The sequence below is a fragment of the Ciona robusta genome, chromosome 5, assembly GCF_009617815.1.
Source record: "Ciona robusta chromosome 5, ASM961781v2".
Lineage (NCBI taxonomy): Eukaryota > Metazoa > Chordata > Ascidiacea > Phlebobranchia > Cionidae > Ciona > Ciona robusta.
This window is the reverse complement of record NC_143239.1, coordinates 6,606,995-6,622,178: the sequence shown is the minus strand read 5'-3', so window position 1 is coordinate 6,622,178 and position 15,184 is coordinate 6,606,995. Positions and strand designations below refer to the sequence as shown.

The 15,184-nt window shown below is 38.0% G+C and overlaps 2 protein-coding genes and 2 non-coding genes across 5 annotated transcripts; 2 read left to right on the top strand and 2 right to left on the bottom strand.

The window, feature by feature from the left end:
- Positions 1-1,395: 1,395 nt before the first annotated feature.
- LOC149736093 (uncharacterized) lies at positions 1,396-4,189 on the top strand. Of its 2 annotated transcripts, none has more exons than XM_089878631.1 (5): positions 1,396-1,509; positions 1,755-1,877; positions 2,166-2,319; positions 3,165-3,302; positions 3,573-4,189. In XM_089878631.1, exons 2-5 carry the CDS (start codon positions 1,764-1,766, stop codon positions 4,055-4,057), a joined length of 891 nt encoding a protein of 296 aa, XP_089734757.1. In that variant the 5' UTR covers positions 1,396-1,509; positions 1,755-1,763; the 3' UTR covers positions 4,058-4,189. The 2 variants fall into 2 exon arrangements, with proteins under 2 accessions (XP_089734757.1, XP_089734758.1); XM_089878632.1 differs by having other exon boundaries at positions 1,398-1,527.
- Positions 2,671-2,789, bottom strand: LOC149736094 (5S ribosomal RNA). The gene has a single exon (XR_016385126.1). It is a non-coding gene; the product is annotated as a 5S ribosomal RNA (ribosomal RNA).
- Positions 4,190-4,382: 193 nt separating the features above from the next.
- LOC149736092 (5S ribosomal RNA) lies at positions 4,383-4,501 on the bottom strand. The gene has a single exon (XR_016385124.1). It is a non-coding gene; the product is annotated as a 5S ribosomal RNA (ribosomal RNA).
- A 1,263-nt stretch (positions 4,502-5,764) lies between these two features.
- Positions 5,765-15,087, top strand: LOC149736091 (sodium-dependent phosphate transporter 1-B-like). Its single transcript, XM_089878621.1, has 15 exons — positions 5,765-5,939; positions 6,070-6,224; positions 7,046-7,205; positions 8,075-8,215; positions 8,595-8,680; positions 9,004-9,100; positions 9,381-9,512; positions 10,054-10,151; positions 11,335-11,434; positions 12,804-12,880; positions 13,042-13,107; positions 13,318-13,421; positions 13,800-13,985; positions 14,126-14,210; positions 14,365-15,087. Exons 1-15 carry the CDS (start codon positions 5,903-5,905, stop codon positions 14,518-14,520), a joined length of 1,680 nt encoding a protein of 559 aa, XP_089734747.1. The 5' UTR covers positions 5,765-5,902; the 3' UTR covers positions 14,521-15,087.
- Positions 15,088-15,184: the final 97 nt, after the last annotated feature.

Sequence of the window (15,184 nt, the reverse complement as noted above, 5' to 3'; positions counted from 1 at the left end):
TATGTGTGTCTAGTGTATAAGAAGACACCCATGTTATAACTCGACAGTGAGCATGAGGTGTATATGAATACACCATGTGTGTCTGGTGTATAAGAAGACACCCATGTTATAACTCGACAGTGAGCATGAGGTGTATGAATACACTATGTGTGTCTAGTGTATAAGAAGACACCCATATTATAACTGGACAGTGAGCATGAGGTGTATGAATACACTATGTGTGTCTAGTGTATAAGAAGACACCCATGTTATAACTCGACAGTGAGCATGAGGTGTATGAATACACCATGTGTGTCTGGTGTATAAGAAGACACCCATGTTATAACTCGACAGCGAGCATAAGATGTATGAATACACCATGTGTGTCTGGTGTATAAGAAGACACCCATGTTATAACTGGACAGTGAGCATGAGGTGTATGGATACACCATGTGTGTCTGGTGTATAAGAAGACACCCATGTTATAACTCGACAGCGAGCATGAGATGTATGAATACACCATGTGTGTTAGGTGTATAAGAAGACACCCATGTTATAACTCGACAGTGAGCATGAGGTGTATGAATACACCATGTGTGTCTGGTGTATAAGAAGACACCCATGTTATAACTCGACAGCGAGCATGAGATGTATGAATACACCATGTGTGTTTGGTGTATAAGAAGACACCCATGTTATAACTCGAGAGTGAGCATGGGGTGTATGAATAAACCCATATGTTCCTTTACTTCTACAATACGTTACACATGTAGCCTTGATACAGTGTGTACACAACACAACAGTTTTAAGTATCGCCCCCACATTGTAACATTATATTGTTCGAATCAGACCTTTTGTGCTTGTTGTCCATCGTGTACCTTGTGTGAGAAACCAGATCTTTTTCACTCGTGGTTTGCCGTGGGATAATTCAGGCCAAAATAAGCCTCTCGTGTGTTTAGTGTGTAAGCGTCGTTTTTGGGGTATATAGTAAGGTGGGGGAAGATAGGACACCTTTAGTGCGTAATAGCGGAATATCCTGATTGTGTTTTAAACAATTAACAACGGTCTATGAGAATCGTGAGGATAGGGTTTTATAATTATTTGATCTTATTTGTTTACTACCAAATGGAAAAGACAAAGAGAATGGAAAGATGTCCCATCTTCCCCCACCTTACTACATATAGTGCGAGAAAAAGCTACAAATACAATAGCATAGAAAAATTAAGTAAAAGAACAAAGAGCAGGAAATTAGCATTAAAACGACAGTCGTTAAACACGCTAGGGGTAAAATTTAGATGGTAGAGTGGGGTAAGAATTAAGGGCACCGTGAACACATAATGTCCAATATTTCATATTCGTGTTTTAACAACACTAAATAAAACGATAAACGAGAATGAAAACATAAACCATCTCACCCTAGCCTATAGTATTAAATGAGGTCGTTAAAGACATTTGTAGGACGTTAAATTAAATAAAAAGCAAGAAAACATATGCGACTTCAGCGAAATAAAAACAAAACAAACTGGGCAGGTATAGACATGTATTGAGGTAATGTATTGAGTACACCATGGTATTGATTGGACTTCTTGACTTGGAATAAAATAAAGTGATCAAGTTACGGAATAAACAGCCACACTTTAAATCGAGTGTTTCACCTTTTATCCATAGTGTGTTTTAACGAAGGCCGTTTGTTGTTGATTCCCTTCTCTTCGTTGTTTAAAATATGATTTTCGTTTTCGAGAGATTAATAAAATATTAAATTACTTTATTTTGAGGTTTCTTCAATGCAAGTAGTTATGACGACACCGCAGCAATCGTCGTTTACTTTTAAAGAAGAATTTCGAAGCCGACTCGTTGCCTTTTCGTCTTGTTCGTGCGAGTCGTTCTACAAATTACAAGTAATTTAAAATACCTCATGCTCACCGTCAAGTTATAACATGGGTGTCTTCTTATACACCAGACGCACATGCTGTATCCATACACCTCATGCTTACTGTAAAGTTATAACTTGGGTGTCTTCTTATACACCAGACACACATGGTGTATTCATGCACCTCATGTTCTGAATTTTAACTTATAAGCGGGCACGAGGTGTATGAAACAGAACACCCGTGTTATAAAGACTGTCGTTGCCCCGCCAATACGCAAGGGTAAACAAGTTACATTCATTCATGCTTTATCCACAGTGGTTACAAGATGTTCGATACTTTTTCTTCTACCGAACGTTCACCATTCTTTACACATGGGCATGGTTGGTGGTCGACATTGTGCACAACACGGATCCACACTACTTGTCTTATCTTACCAACTGGTCACAGATAAATATGGTCGCCTATTTCAGTGAGTTTGTATTTTAATATTTGAAACAATTTTAGTAGGTTGGGGCTTGGCCTACTAGCGAAGAATCCTTTTCCTCCTTATTTGCTAACCACTAAACCCTAACTAATAACCCCTATAACCACTAACTACTATAACCACTAACCCCCTAACTATCAACCCCTAACCACCAACCTCTAACACTTTCCACCAGCCTATTCTGCTATGTACCCGAGGATCCTTTACTAGTACCTAAGATAGATATAGAACAGGATCCCATGTTTTCTAATCGTGTTTTAAACAATTAACAACGCTATTTTAAAGTAGCGAGGATACGGTTTTATAATTTTGTTATTTGGTGCAAAAAAAACAAAACGCTTACAACACCCGGTATTCCCAGGCGGTCACCCATCCAAGTACTAACCGGGCCCGACGTTGCTTAACTTCCCAGATCGGACGAGATGGGGTGTTCTCAACGTGGTATGGTCGTAGGCGACAGTTCGTCGCGAAACAGCGGTTATAACCGCGCGATGCGCTGTGACGTCATAGTTAATGTGTAGAACGAGGGTTTTAGCTTTATATATAGGGTTTAATTGTTAAAAAACAGATATGTAGGCTAATGCTTAGTGTGGTGGTAGAAGATGGGACACTTTTAAATTCTATTTTCCCGTTTTGGTAGTAAACAAAGAACATTCAAAGAATCATAAAACCGTATCCTTACGAATTACATAGACCGTTGTTAATTGTTTAAAACACGATAAGGATATTTGGATATTATATGCTAAAGGTGTCCCATCTTCCCCCACCCTACTACATAAAGTTCAAAGGTGTAAAACGTAAATATTTTTGATGTTTCTATTCTACTGCAGCATCGTCGTTTGTATTGCTGGTCGCTCACGTGACACGGAAGAAAACTACGTCACCCCAGAATGATTTAGAACAGAATCAAGTCGATACGGCTACTGTGGGCGGTGTAGAGGCCTCTACCAACTTTGATGGCAGCCCAAGTAAGAATTTAAGGTCCATTTAAAAAATAAATGAATAACTTCAATATTTATACTGTAACGAAATCCAAATACTGAAATTTAAATGAAGGACATATGACCGGAAAATACCAGTTGTTAAACCACGGGTGCTTTGTTTTATACACCTAGTGCCCGCTTACGAGTTACCACGTATATTACTTGTGGGTGATTGTAGTATGGCTGTATACCACGTTTGTATTCGTGGGGTTGCTACATATACAATAAAACATTTTTAAATAAACTTTTTGATAGATCATCGTCTTCGGTTTTATCACGTCATAGTGTGGGTTCTTCTTAATACTTACGTCACAATCGCTTTCGGGGTGACGCTTATATACTGGGTTGGTGCGTCTCAGAATTTAGTCGGTGGCACAACATCTATTATCAGCGTCAATCTGCACGTGCATGCAATAAATAGTGTCCTGGCGTGCATGGAACTCTTATCAACATGTCTACCTATTCGTATAATGCATTTTTACCAACCCGTGCTTTTCGGTGTCGCCTACACTATAACGAATTTGTCTCTCCATTGGTCTGACACTATCTCGGACGTGTATAGTATTCTAGACTGGGAAAATAACTCAGCAAACGCAATAGCGTTTACTATTGGTATTTTAGTAGTTGCTATACCATTGCTACACTTTATTTCGTATTGTTTTTACCGCATTCGACTCGTGTTATTTTTGTATTTTGTAAAACGTAAACCCAGTTTAGGAATACCATCTAACGCGGTTTAGTTTCTGCAAGAAACGTGATATACTTGCGTGGAGAAGACGGGACACCTTTGGCACATAATATTTAAATACTCTAATGGTGTTTTTAACAGTTAACAGCGATCTAAATAAGTAATGAGGAAACTGTTTTATAATTCTTTTAATGTTCTTTGTTTTAGTATAATAACTATACCAGATGGGACGAGAAAATATAATGAAAATGTGTCCCATCTTCCCCACCCTACTATTGCTAACATTCAAGTCGTCAATATGTTTGTATTTGATAAAGTTTCATTTTACCGAGCTGGTTCAAAAATAAAAAATAATGCTGTGAACGTAAAAAGCAAAACGCCTACAACACCCGGTATTCCCAGGCGGTCACCCATCCAAGTACTAACCGGGCCCGACGTTGCTTAACTTCCCAGATCGGACGAGATAGGGTGTTCTCAACGTGGTATGGTCGTAGGCGATAGTCAGTCGCGAAACAGCGCTTTTAGAAGCGATACGCTGTGACGTCATAGTAAATACAATGTTAGGCACATTATAAAGTTATAAACGCGGAAAATGCGCTTTACGGGCATGTATACAGTCTACCTATCAACATATAAGTATTGCAACAAAATTGTACACACACAGAATAACCAAAACACATAAATCCAAGATAAATCCATTTTTAGAAAACAAGCAAACAAGTTACTTCTGCAAAGTTGAACTGAATTAACCCCAGATTCCCCTGTGACGTCATAACCACAGGGGCAGCTAAGCAAAAGTAAACAAAATGTTAAGATTTTGAGACCAGAGCTGTGTATTCGTTGCATTTCAAGCCTGCTTACTGGTTAAACAAATATTTTGCGCCGCTGATTGCTAAGTGGTCTCGCCGGCTTAATTATTAAGGCGTTTGGGAGGCGTGTCGGGGGGAAAAAGGCGACTGTTGCGTTTTTGTATTAAAACGGCCAATTTTTTATTTTGTGGCAGTCGGTATTGAGGTATAGTTAGGATTGAAAGCGTTTTAAGCAAAATGTATGAATAAGAAGAGCAAGGATAACGCTACTGATAAACTATAAGTTATAATGGTAATGCAGCTACAGTATAAGAAAGATATTTAATTCACCCCCAAAATAAGCGAAATTTCCGAAAGCTTGAATGAATGTAACTTATTTATCCTCACATGGCGAGGCAACGTTATAACACGGAGGCTCGGTTTCATACACCCTGTACCCGCTTACGATTAACGTATATGTTTTATTGTAATGCATGGCTGGTAATTTGGTCATCCCCAAATTCCCCCAAAACGTTTTCTTAACGAATACGCGTCAGTATCATCTTACACGTACGCAGGCCACAGGTAATGGGCGTGTTAGGGGCATGGCGAGGGCATGTCAACGCTGAATCTTGTTGTACAAACCGAATCTAGCACTCTAGGGACGTTAAACAGCTGTCATGTAGCGGTAACTCATATAGGTACAAAGGTTGTACGTTTAATAACTTGGTATACAACATTTTAAGCTTTAAATACGAACTTTCAAGTAAATATGACGTGCTAACAATGTCAAAGACGTTGGGACGAGATATTACATATTTGCAAAGTAAACAGGCGTCTACATATGCCAGCCAATAAGTCTAGTATTACAGTCAGGCTTGAAAAACCATTGAGAAAAAAGGGACATCCGTTTGGTATGTATGCGTCGGCGTGGTAGACGCATGATAGCGGGTAACGGTCGTTGACTGACTATAGGACGTAAGAAGGAGAGTTACGCAATCTGATTTATACCGCATTTTCCAGAGTAGAACTTAGTTTGATACACTGCTAGAGTTTACTGCCGAGTTGCTTAGCTGTTCTTGCGCAATAATAAAGCTTGTTAAGTCACAATGGAGTCAACATTTATGCCAACAACGTCGTTTCAAGGTATTTATTTATTCAGTACTATCTAGGTTTAACTAACTAGTTCTAGGTCAAAAAAATGGCGAGAAAATGTCATTTTAAATCCCATACATTCTAGTTCGGTAATTTACCTACAGTATCTGTTACGTTTCAGTCACGACGGAGGCAGCATGGTCCAATGAATCGTTGTTGTGGATACTTATTACTGGATTCATAATAGCATTTGTTCTTGCGTTTGCCGTTGGCGCTAACGACGTTGCTAACAGCTTTGGGACAGCAGTAGGAGCCAAAGTACTCACCCTAAAACAGGTCAGAACTTAATATTAAAACCTAGCTGTCATGGGATTGAATATATTGGCGGGAGAATCATAATTTCGCGCCAATTTTTAAAGCCTTTGTTCGCTGTAAATGGCGATTGTGACGTTTCTTTTCACTTCCTTTCACGCGAAGCGTAGTAAAGCTTACTCTACCGCGACGGAATGTCTTTAGCTGACTTAAAATTTTTACTACGGCCCTGAAATACCTCTTATCTGTTACTATATCACAACTTAAACACAGCTGCATGCAAGCTTGTTTACTACGTTAACCGCCCAGTAGTTAATTATTGCCAAATCTAATAATACGGGCATGGCTACTATGTGTTGTTATGGATTAACTGCATTCAACCCACTAAAACAAACATTGACATGAGTTATGTAAACAGTTGGCAGAAAAACTTCCGCAACGCAACTGTGGGCATGGGAGTGGCAACCATAGATATGTCACTCAAGTTCCCACCCACAAAGATATAAATGACCAAACCAACCAAAAGTCATGCCTGCTTATCCACACACTGCAATAGCTTCAGCAACTCGACTGTGGGCATGGGAGTGGCAACCATGGATAAGTCACTCAAGTTCCCACCCACAGTTACCAAACCAACTAAATGTATATATTTAACCGATAACACCGTTTGTTGTGGCTGTTAACAACCATATACAATGAAAATATCCCACTGTTTAACTTTAAGCAATATGTTAATTTATTGCCCTACCAAGCCTTTATTGTGCTAGTTTATTGTATAGGGCCATAAAACACATAAGTTTGAAGTACAATACCCGGTCAAAGTCCAAAGTTTGCTTTCCATACAGGCATGCGTTCTTGCGACGATCTTTGAGACTGCTGGGGCTGTTTTGCTTGGGGCCAAAGTCGGCGAAACGATCCGGAAAGGCATCATTGACGTCACAGTATACGATGACGTCACTAATGGCGTCACAATCCTAATGTTGGGAGAACTGAGCGCAATGTTTGGTGAGTCATGGAAAACTTTGGGTAAATTTTTCGTAAAATAACAGCAACCGATTTCGACACAGGTTGTAAACAAATTGACAAAAAATCGATAAGTTGACGCAGCGTGGTGCAACGGCAGCTGAGTAGATATAATAATTGTGTAATGTTTGTGTGTCTATTCTGGTATATATGGGTGAGATCTCTACCTACAAACATAAGATCATAAAATGGTATTTATTAATCTCTTTGAAAACGAGAGCGATGATCATAATATTTGAAGAACAGAAATAAGGAAATCAACAGCAAAACGACAGTCGTTAAAATCACGTTGGTTAAAACCACGCTATAGACAAAAAGTGTGAAAAAAGTCATTTGAAACGCGTCGCTGTTGCACCCAACTAAATAAATAAGCGATCTGTCTAGAAAAGCAAACCAACCATTTAAAAATCAATTTCCCTTTGAAGGCTCCATGATAATTATTGATTTTTTTCAACAATTGATAAACTTTGAAAATTTCATTTTCTCGAAAGATCGTTACTTTCCAATTAATCCAAGGGCTGTTGCCTGTGTTTAGAAGCCCCATCCGCGCATACAAACTCAAAACCCATAAAAACTATTCATAAAAACGTTGTTTTTTTTCAATTTAAATGTAGTATAAGGTGGGGGAGGATCGAAAACATTTTCATTCTTTCTCTTCCCACTTAGTAGTAAACAAAAAAAAAACATTTAAAGAATTATGAAACCGTATCCTTACGACTACCATAGACCGTTGGTAACTGTTTAATAAAACACGATCAGGATATTTGAATAATATATGTGCTAACGGCGTCCATATTTCCCCACCCTACAATATGTTATTGTTATAATTTATGCAACGATTTCTATTTCAGGATCCGCAGTTTGGCAGTTGGTCGCTACCCGGTTCAGACTTCCCGTTTCCGGCACGCACAGCATTGTGGGATCGTGTATTGGATTCTCATTGGTCGCCGTGGGGTCAACCGGCGTCAACTGGCCGAAACTCGGTTTAATTGGTCAGTTTAAATGATTTTGAAAAATACATTTGCAGTATGAACTGATGAAACCTATTTATACGCACATGGCGGAGCAGCGACAGTCCTTTTAACTTTTAACACGGGTGTTCAGTTTCATACACCTCGTGCTCGCATAAGTTTTCATGTATTATAACTGTGAAAGTAATTATTTTGAGCGAAATTTTCTTTATTTATATGTTTGGCTATAATAAACGTTAGTATTTTTCTACTGGTTTAATGTATTCCATGTAAGCTGTACGTGACATTCAATCAATACAGTTTCCTAAAGTCAAATTAAAAATTCATTTTGCGGCTTTATTACCGTTTAAAGTTACATTTAATTGAGTAACTAATTAAGTAAATTGATATTTCGACACAGTGGCCAGTTGGTTCATATCCCCTGTGTTGTCGGGAGGTCTTACTGTTCTATTATTCCTCTTTGTTAACTACACGATACTAGCGAAGGTGGGTGTTTGTGGTTAATTGGTGTAGAATTACTAAGAGTGGTGTAATGGACAACAACAACTGGCTTAAATAAAAAACATGTCATAAGTTGTCACTGTAAAAATAGAAAAGGCTGCTATCGGTTGTTCTGTTCGGTTAAGTTACATTGGGTGCGACGATGGCCAACTCTGGCCTTAATAACAAGTTCCAAGCGTAGGATCTCACCCATATAGAATAGGGGTCACTATGTGTTATGCTGTTCAGTGAAAGGTTACCATCGGTCACTTAAAGTTTAGAGTTACAATTGTGTTGTAGTTTCATCGTAAACCTATTGTTTCTTTCAGGAGAACCCGCTTAAAAATGGCCTTCTTCTTCTGCCTTTCTTTTACGCCATCACAATCGGCATCAACACGTTTTCCATCGTGTACTCTGGCGCACCATGTGAGTAAAAATACTTTAAAACATGCGCGGTTGGGGTAAAATGATCCATGCTTTCATTCTATTTGATTGTCCCATTTGGTAGTAAACAATAAATGTTTACATTTATAGATTTATAAAACCAGATCTTCACGCCTCTAAAGTTGTTTGTTAAAAGTTGAAAAAAATGCCAAAGATGTCCCATCTCACCCAACAGTACTAAACCACCGACGGTTTCAACTTTGCCCTACTCATACCCTTGCTTTACTTTGCCCTACATTAAACCCTGTTATATAAATCGCAGTATTAGGATTGGATCACCTTCCAGTCTGGGCATCCGTGCTAATTTCCCTCGGCTTCGCTTTGCTAACGGGTGTGTTGGTTGTACTGCTGGCAGTTCCAAGAATTAGAAGTCGCGCCAAAACAGCGCTAACAGGTTTGTATTCCAAACAAGATTACTTCCATATTAAGACAGTGACGTAATCTATGTTCCATGACGTCATACATGTTCTAAGGCGTCATATATATAACATGACACTACACATGTTTAACTACTTGGGGTTTGCATACACACACGTCCACAACTATTTCTAACAATGTTTATTGAAATTCCACGTGCTAGGAATTTTTCCCGCCCTTTTTTTGATAGCGAATGTTACGTCACAAACATGACTCATGGCAGGGATTGCGTGACAAACATTCCTATCACGCATATGAATGTATACCTTCAACATGTTTTACAACATGAGGTTCTATGTTCTCGTTTTACTAACGAGTAAGAACAGGGTTTGGCAATCTTTTATACTTTGCTTCAAAGAGTTTTTACACATAGCGTATTTTAACGACCGCTGTTTTGCCGCTTACTGCTTTCTCTTCTTTGGTTTTATTTTAGTTGTATCTTTGCTATTGTATTTAAAGAGAAAAATAAAAACGTATTTTGTGTAGGTTTGTACAAAATATATTTTTATGTTATACAGAATACGAGAAGTCGGAAGACAGCGTTCGGTTAAACGAGAAATTAGACAACAGATTTGATGACTCCGGATACCAAACACCGAACGATAAGAACCAAAATGTAAGTTACAACAACTATATATACGCGTGGGCGGGGTCCCGCTGCGTGGCTGGTCATGGGATGTGAGATTTTAGCCAGAGTTGCCCATTACCCCAGCATAGTATATATACATTCTATTATATATGGGTGAAATCATACAGGGAGGCACGTCGTGGACCATATGGAACCTATAAGATTAAAACTAGGGATGCACATTACAGAATTTCGAATCCGTGATTACGGGATTCGGTATTCTGTTTAATGACGTCATTACAGGTCATCTCATATACTATATTAACAATTTTTGAAACTTATTAATTTTGAAAAAAAATATTTTTGTGTTTGTGGGACTTTCGAGAGTAAACGTTTCGTAACGTCTTTTCATAGCCTGCTATACGTTTCATGACGCAAAAACTACTCAATAGTACAATTTTTGATCATTTTACAACTCAAGATCCAACAAGGCTGTTATGAAAGGGTCAATAAACTGACTTTTGTGGGTAAAATTTTTTTTTCCTATAAATATAAAAAGATTCGAAATTCTAGATTCGGAATTCTAGATTCGAATTAAAGTATTCTAGGATATCCTAGAATACCTAATTATTCTGTAATGTGCATCCCTAATTAAAACCAAAGATTGCTCATTGATCGCTAACTGCCTTGCTTAAGAACACGTTTGCCTATCAGTAATCGATCATTAAACCTAATTATGATGCATAAATGGCCAGAAAAACAATGCCCAATTGTTATAAACGAATTTTTAACATATTTGAGGCCAGAGTAAAGGGCTTTGTGAGCCGAATTTACCCAAGCCTGATTTAGACCTTGCGTTGTAACAGTCGGAAAGTTTGTATTAATGTCAAGCTTAAGTTCCTGTTGAATCATTTACTGGGCAAATATTTTCCGTTTTCTGAATGTGGACTTTAAACGTGGGGAGTTTTTGTTTGGCAGGTAGGCTATAATTTAGTTTGCAAATAGCTTATACTAGGACGTTCAAATGACACTGTTCATCGAATATTTAATTAATAGGGTAATGGCCAGTTTACGAGTTACCACGTATGTAACTTTGTGGGTGAAAAAATCAATATAATATTCAGCAAAATCAACAAAAAATAATAATTAAAATGTTAAATCCAGAATAATCAACAAAATGTTAATCCATGTTGCAGAAACCTCAAAATAACCAATGAAATGTTAATTTCAGACCCCAGAGTCCAGTAGCCTGATAGAGAAAGTGTGTACCCTGCCTGAAGAAACGGAGTTCAGGCTTCAACTGGATAGTAATGGTTCTATGTTTTCACGAGGTAAGTATGTATGTAAAACACAGGCTAGGTCATTCTTAAAGGGCATGCCAATGAGAAATCAAAACGTGTGTTTTGATAAAAATGCTCAATACACAACGGTACAACCAATGTTTCACCAACGGGGCAGCTAATATAGAACATATATAACACAGGCCAATGTTATTCTGGTACGTGCCATAATAGGTTTATTTATTTTTGAAAACGATGGCGAAGATAAAATTTTAAAACAACGAAATGGAAGACAATTAGCAACTAAACGACAGTATAGTTAAAACACGGCATGTGTAAAAACTGCTGGAGAAAGGCGTCGTTGGAAGGTTGGCTGCTAAACTTATGCCGTAAAAATTTAAACCAAGAAACAACTTCTAGAAATATCTTCGCTAGGTCATATACGGTTATAATAGCACGTTTTTATGCATCTTTTTGAAAATAATAGTTAAGGTATAATTTTAAATTATTTGAAATAACGAAAGGAAGAGAAATAGAAGCAAAAGTACAGTGGTTTAAAGACTTAACGAATGTCCAAGTAGTGAACAAAATAAGCGTAAAACTTATTCGGAATAATGTGTAATCGTTACACCATGTAGAAACGGTATAAATATGAAGTCGGATTCGTAAGGCCAAGTGTTACATCGTTGGAAAACTCGTTGGGTTTCTGTCGAATGTAGGTTTATATCACATATCTCTTATAGTAGTACTGTGGTAACGAAAACCATTTTACCCAACAGTATTAAACTTCAAGATTAACTTGTAGCCAAAGCTTCCACGAAACACTTATCGATCAATACTGATTAAATAAACCGGCATTGGTTTATACAAAGGTACAACTCCAACCTTATCAACACTGTGGTATACACATATATGCAGAGTGGGCGTTTCCAACTTATATCGTTTTAGAGTTCGGATAAACTCAAGTTTAGTTGTTGACACATAACTTGCAAGCCAAACCCACCGTGGTGGTCGGTTTTGCAAATATTTAAAGCGACGGGTAAACAATTCTAAATGTACAAACGAGACTGTAGCGGTTTTTATCAAGTAAACAAACTTATTCTCTAAAACAGCTCTTTTGAGACTTGTTTGCTCGCCGACGTTTCGACGCTCGTCTTCATCAGGATATATGGAATGACAACATCGCAAATTACTTAAAAAGCTTCTATAATACGCCGGGCTGCAACAGTTTATATGAACCAGAGTTTATATACGGTCTTAGTTTATATAAACAAAAGAATGTTTTGCGTTTTTCTGCGAACAGTTCAATGCGGTCAGTGACGTCATCGTGAAACAACGTGATCGTGACGTCACGGTTTAAACTGAGAGGATTTCCGCAAGTTCTCTGTTTTTCTTTTTCAATAACCAGCTGATGTTACAGGCTCCCAACCTGGTATGAGTGGCACAGAATGCACAAAACGCCCCAATGGACCTGAGGCTGGAAATGTGCCAAATACGGTGAGATGCGACATCACGCGGCCGCTTTTCTCGCCAAATTGCACCACCAGTGGGCGGTATCGGTCGCCTCATCCACCCATCGCATATTTAATCATAAAAATAAACTAAAATTATCCACATTTGGATAAAAAGCGCATTTTAACCGCCATTTCTATTTTTAGGAGATTTGGACAAACTCTGAAGCGAACAACAACACCAACAAAGACGTTGAAATTGAAAGTACAGAAGTAAGAGCATAACCTGAATTATATTTACCCATTCGAATCCTTACATAACAAAGATCAAATTAGTAAAAACAACGAAGAAAAGCAAGTAGCAACAAAACGAAAGGGGGGTTAAACGCCCCATGAGTAAAAAAATCTATAAGAAATATTATAACAAGATCAGCTTCGGTGGGATTCGATTCCAGTACCTTAAATGTTTCAATATTCCCGCAGGAGAACGAAGTTGACGACGGCCCTGCGGTTCGTGAGTTGTTTTCGTCACTTCAAGTTCTCACCGCTTGCTTTGCTAGCTTTGCTCACGGTGGTAACGACGTCAGGTGAATGAAAGAAACTTATTTATTCTCGCGTAGCATGCAACGACAGTCGTTATAACACGGGTATTCTGTTTCATACATCTTGTGCCCGCTTACAAGTTACCACGTATGTAACTTATTTATTCTCGCATGGTGGGGCAACGTCAGTCGTTATAACACTGGTGTTCTGTTTCATACATCTTGTGCCCGCTTATAAGTTACCACGTGTTTTATCACGTATACTACTCAAATCATTTTACTTCCTGACACCACTTGAATTGTTTTATGTTTTAAACCAAAACGTTTAAAGAAAAATCGTATCTCACATATGAACTGCCATGTTTGTATAAAAACTGACCACAATAACTTTTCTATAAAATTAATTTCCCAACCCTTTTCCAGCAACGCTATCGGACCCCTTATAGCTTTATGGATTGTGTTTTGGTCTGGTGAGGTCGTCCAAAAAGCGTTCACACCATGGTACCTTCTTATGTATGGGGGATTCGGTATCTGTATCGGCTTATGGTTGTTGGGGCGTCGTGTTATCGAAACTATTGGTAGCAATCTTACTAAAGTTACTCCTTCAAGGTAATAATTATGCTTATGACGTCATAGACGCGATTATTTTGCATAACCTCTACAATACTATCCTTTTTTTGTTATAGTATCGTTGTTGATTTTTGAATTTCGTATTTATATTAACTTGAATGTATTTATTGCAAATTTAGAGGGTTCTGCATTGAACTGATGACCGCATTGACAGTGCTGGTCGCATCCAACGTCGGTCTGCCTGTTTCCACCACGCATTGTAAGGTAAGGTAATACACATTGTAATCGGGGGGGGGGGGGGGTGACAACCGTGGATAAGCAATAAATAACCTTTTCTTTAACCTATTATATATTTTAACTTTTTAAACTCCAAACATGACCAAACCAAAATTCAAGTTAACGTTAGCAACATTTAAAGGTCGGATCCGTCGTTTCTATTGGCTGGTTCAGATCTCGTTCGGCCGTTGATTGGTCATTAGTTGGCAACATAGCTGTCGCGTGGTTTGTAACTGTTCCTGTATCTGGATTGCTGAGTGCTGGTGTAATGTGGGTGCTAATGCAAGTTGCGTTGTAGACAACAATTTAACTTCAACTGTCTTAATAGGGATTTATAATATGTTGGGGTAAGATGGTTTTCATTCTCTTTTTTTCGTCCCATTTGGTACTGGACGAAGAATATTTACAGAACTATATAACCGTATCTTCAAGACTCTATAAGCCCGGTGTTATGTGTTACAAACATGATTATGAAATATAGGATATTACGTGGTAACGGTATCCATCTTACCCCACAGTACCACGCTTAGTATGTACTATTACACACAGTACTATGTTTACTACCTTACTGTGCTGCTCGTTTAAAATTTAAACACAGTATATCAGAGTAATAATTTGTCGCATTACAGATTAAGCTCGTTTTAAACAGAGAACTAACTATTTTTAAGAGGGTAATAGTAAACGATAGGTATTTTGTTTTATTTTTACATAAACTCAACTCTTTTGTTTCATTTGTAAAAAAAACGACGACGACGCTGTTACGAAAGTTATTGTGTCAAAAAAACATTTATTTTTAACTGCATTGTGTTATTCGCACTATTATTATACTGTCACGTTAAAAATACAAAAAATAATGAAATTGAAATTACGAAGAATGAACTTTAAAGAAATCCTTCAATTGTAGATGTTGTTTAATCGTCCGATATATGGTAGGGTGGCGAAGGTAGGGCACCTTTTTATTC